The sequence below is a fragment of the Sinocyclocheilus rhinocerous genome, unplaced genomic scaffold (genome assembly GCF_001515625.1).
Source record: "Sinocyclocheilus rhinocerous isolate Xijiao unplaced genomic scaffold, SAMN03320098_v1.1 scaffold1327, whole genome shotgun sequence".
Classification (NCBI taxonomy): domain Eukaryota; kingdom Metazoa; phylum Chordata; class Actinopteri; order Cypriniformes; family Cyprinidae; genus Sinocyclocheilus; species Sinocyclocheilus rhinocerous.
In genome coordinates, this window is record NW_015660879.1 from 198,043 (window position 1) to 199,726 (window position 1,684).

The 1,684-nt window shown below is 32.4% G+C and overlaps 1 protein-coding gene across 2 annotated transcripts in view; it reads right to left on the reverse strand.

Moving 5' to 3' along the window:
• Positions 1-387: 387 nt before the first annotated feature.
• Positions 388-1,684, reverse strand: part of LOC107725700 (somatomedin-B and thrombospondin type-1 domain-containing protein-like) — a 7,351-nt gene continuing 6,054 nt past the window's right edge. For both annotated transcript variants that reach the window (XM_016535072.1, XM_016535071.1), the window contains exon 5: positions 388-1,022. In XM_016535072.1, the coding sequence (XP_016390558.1) occupies positions 905-1,022 (118 nt within the window). In that variant the 3' untranslated portion in view covers positions 388-904. The remainder of the gene's footprint in view (positions 1,023-1,684) is intronic.

Genomic DNA, 1,684 nt, shown 5'->3' on the forward strand with positions numbered 1-1,684 from the left:
ATGGGCGCTTTTTATTTCACTTCTTTTGGACTGATGCACTGCAACACCCGCTGAGTGGCATTAAACAGCTTGAAAGACAAATTTTAATATAACTCCGACTGGATTCGTCTGAAAGAAGAAAGTCATATACACCTAGGATGACTTGAGGGTGAGTAATTTATGGACTAATTTTCCTTTTTGGGTGAACTAACCCTTTAAGTATATATTTTTTTTATCAGACAACTTATCCAACCAATTCTTGTTAAAATCACAAAGTATTTTTTTTTTCATTTTTACCAAAAAATTGAATTAATGGTGGATGAAGATGGTAGTCTATATAGCTTCCAACAGTTATACATTTATATGAATGAAGAATTATCTTAACAAAAATACATTCACAATATAAAGTGTCAACTGTCTGAAGGTATAATCAACTCAAATATAAGACCAATATAAACATAGCCACACCTCCAACCCTGGAGCACCTATCATACCTATAAAGACATAATTGGTTAGGTTTATCACACTGTCCAAAACACGGCTATTAAGCCATTTTTCAAAGAGTGTGACAATATCAGGTTTGTTTAAATCAACCCACACACGAAGTAAATCAATTTTGCCCACAAGGCTTCTAATATTTGTTATTCTAATATTTCAAATGAATGATTTTTAACCCCTTTATCTCATCCAACCTGAAAAAATATAACATAATAATAATGTCACTCTTCAGACATGAAATCAAAAATAACTGAATACAAAAAAATATTACAAGGGTGCAGAAATGGCAAGATAAATTAATCTCAACAAAACAAACAACATAATAAATGTATGTGAAAGTGTGATGGGGGTTTTTTGTGAACATGTAATAATAGGATATATTGTTCATTAGTGGATTTTATCAAGGGGTTGAAGAAGCATCTCATGTTTAAATGAAAATGAAGCTGTGCACTTGTGGACAGGAGCAGTGCTGTAGTCTCTGCACTTTCCTCCATGTTCCTCTGCAGCGAGGGCTTCCCACCGCCTGCCAGTGTAGAAGCTCATCCCTGCCAAGACAAGAAGAGTGTACCATCAGATGGCAGGTCCAAAAACCTTATTTTACGCTATGAGTGATTCTTCAGCTGTGTGGTTTACAGTTCATTTGCATTGTGTTCCATGATAGAAATGATATTTAAACATTTCTGACATAAAATGCTTGACTCTTGTCTTGCTATGACTTATTTTATAGTTTATACCATTCAAAAGTTTGGGGTCTGTAAGAATTTTTTAATGTTTTAGAAAGAAGTCTCTTACACTCACCAAGGCTGCATTTATTTGATCAGAAACATATATAAAAAAAAAACGTAATATTGTGAAATGTATAATAACTTTAAAAAATTTAATTAACAGTGTTGGGGAAAGTTACTTTTAAAAGTAATGCATTACAATATTGCGTTACTCCATAAAAAAGTAACTAATTACATTACTTAGTTACTTTTTATAGAAAGTAATGTGTTACGTTACTTTTGCGTTACTTTTTAAATCTGGACAGGGCTTGCTTGTTTGTTTTTAAAATAAAAAAAGTTCTATTTTTGGCAAATATTAAAGCCTTTTCACACTAAAAGTGAAATGAATAAGCCTCAGGCTGAAGGGAAAGTGAATTTACGTCTGTACAGTAGAATGCAGAAGAAGAAATGTCAACACACTTCAGCAATAAAAAAAAGACACA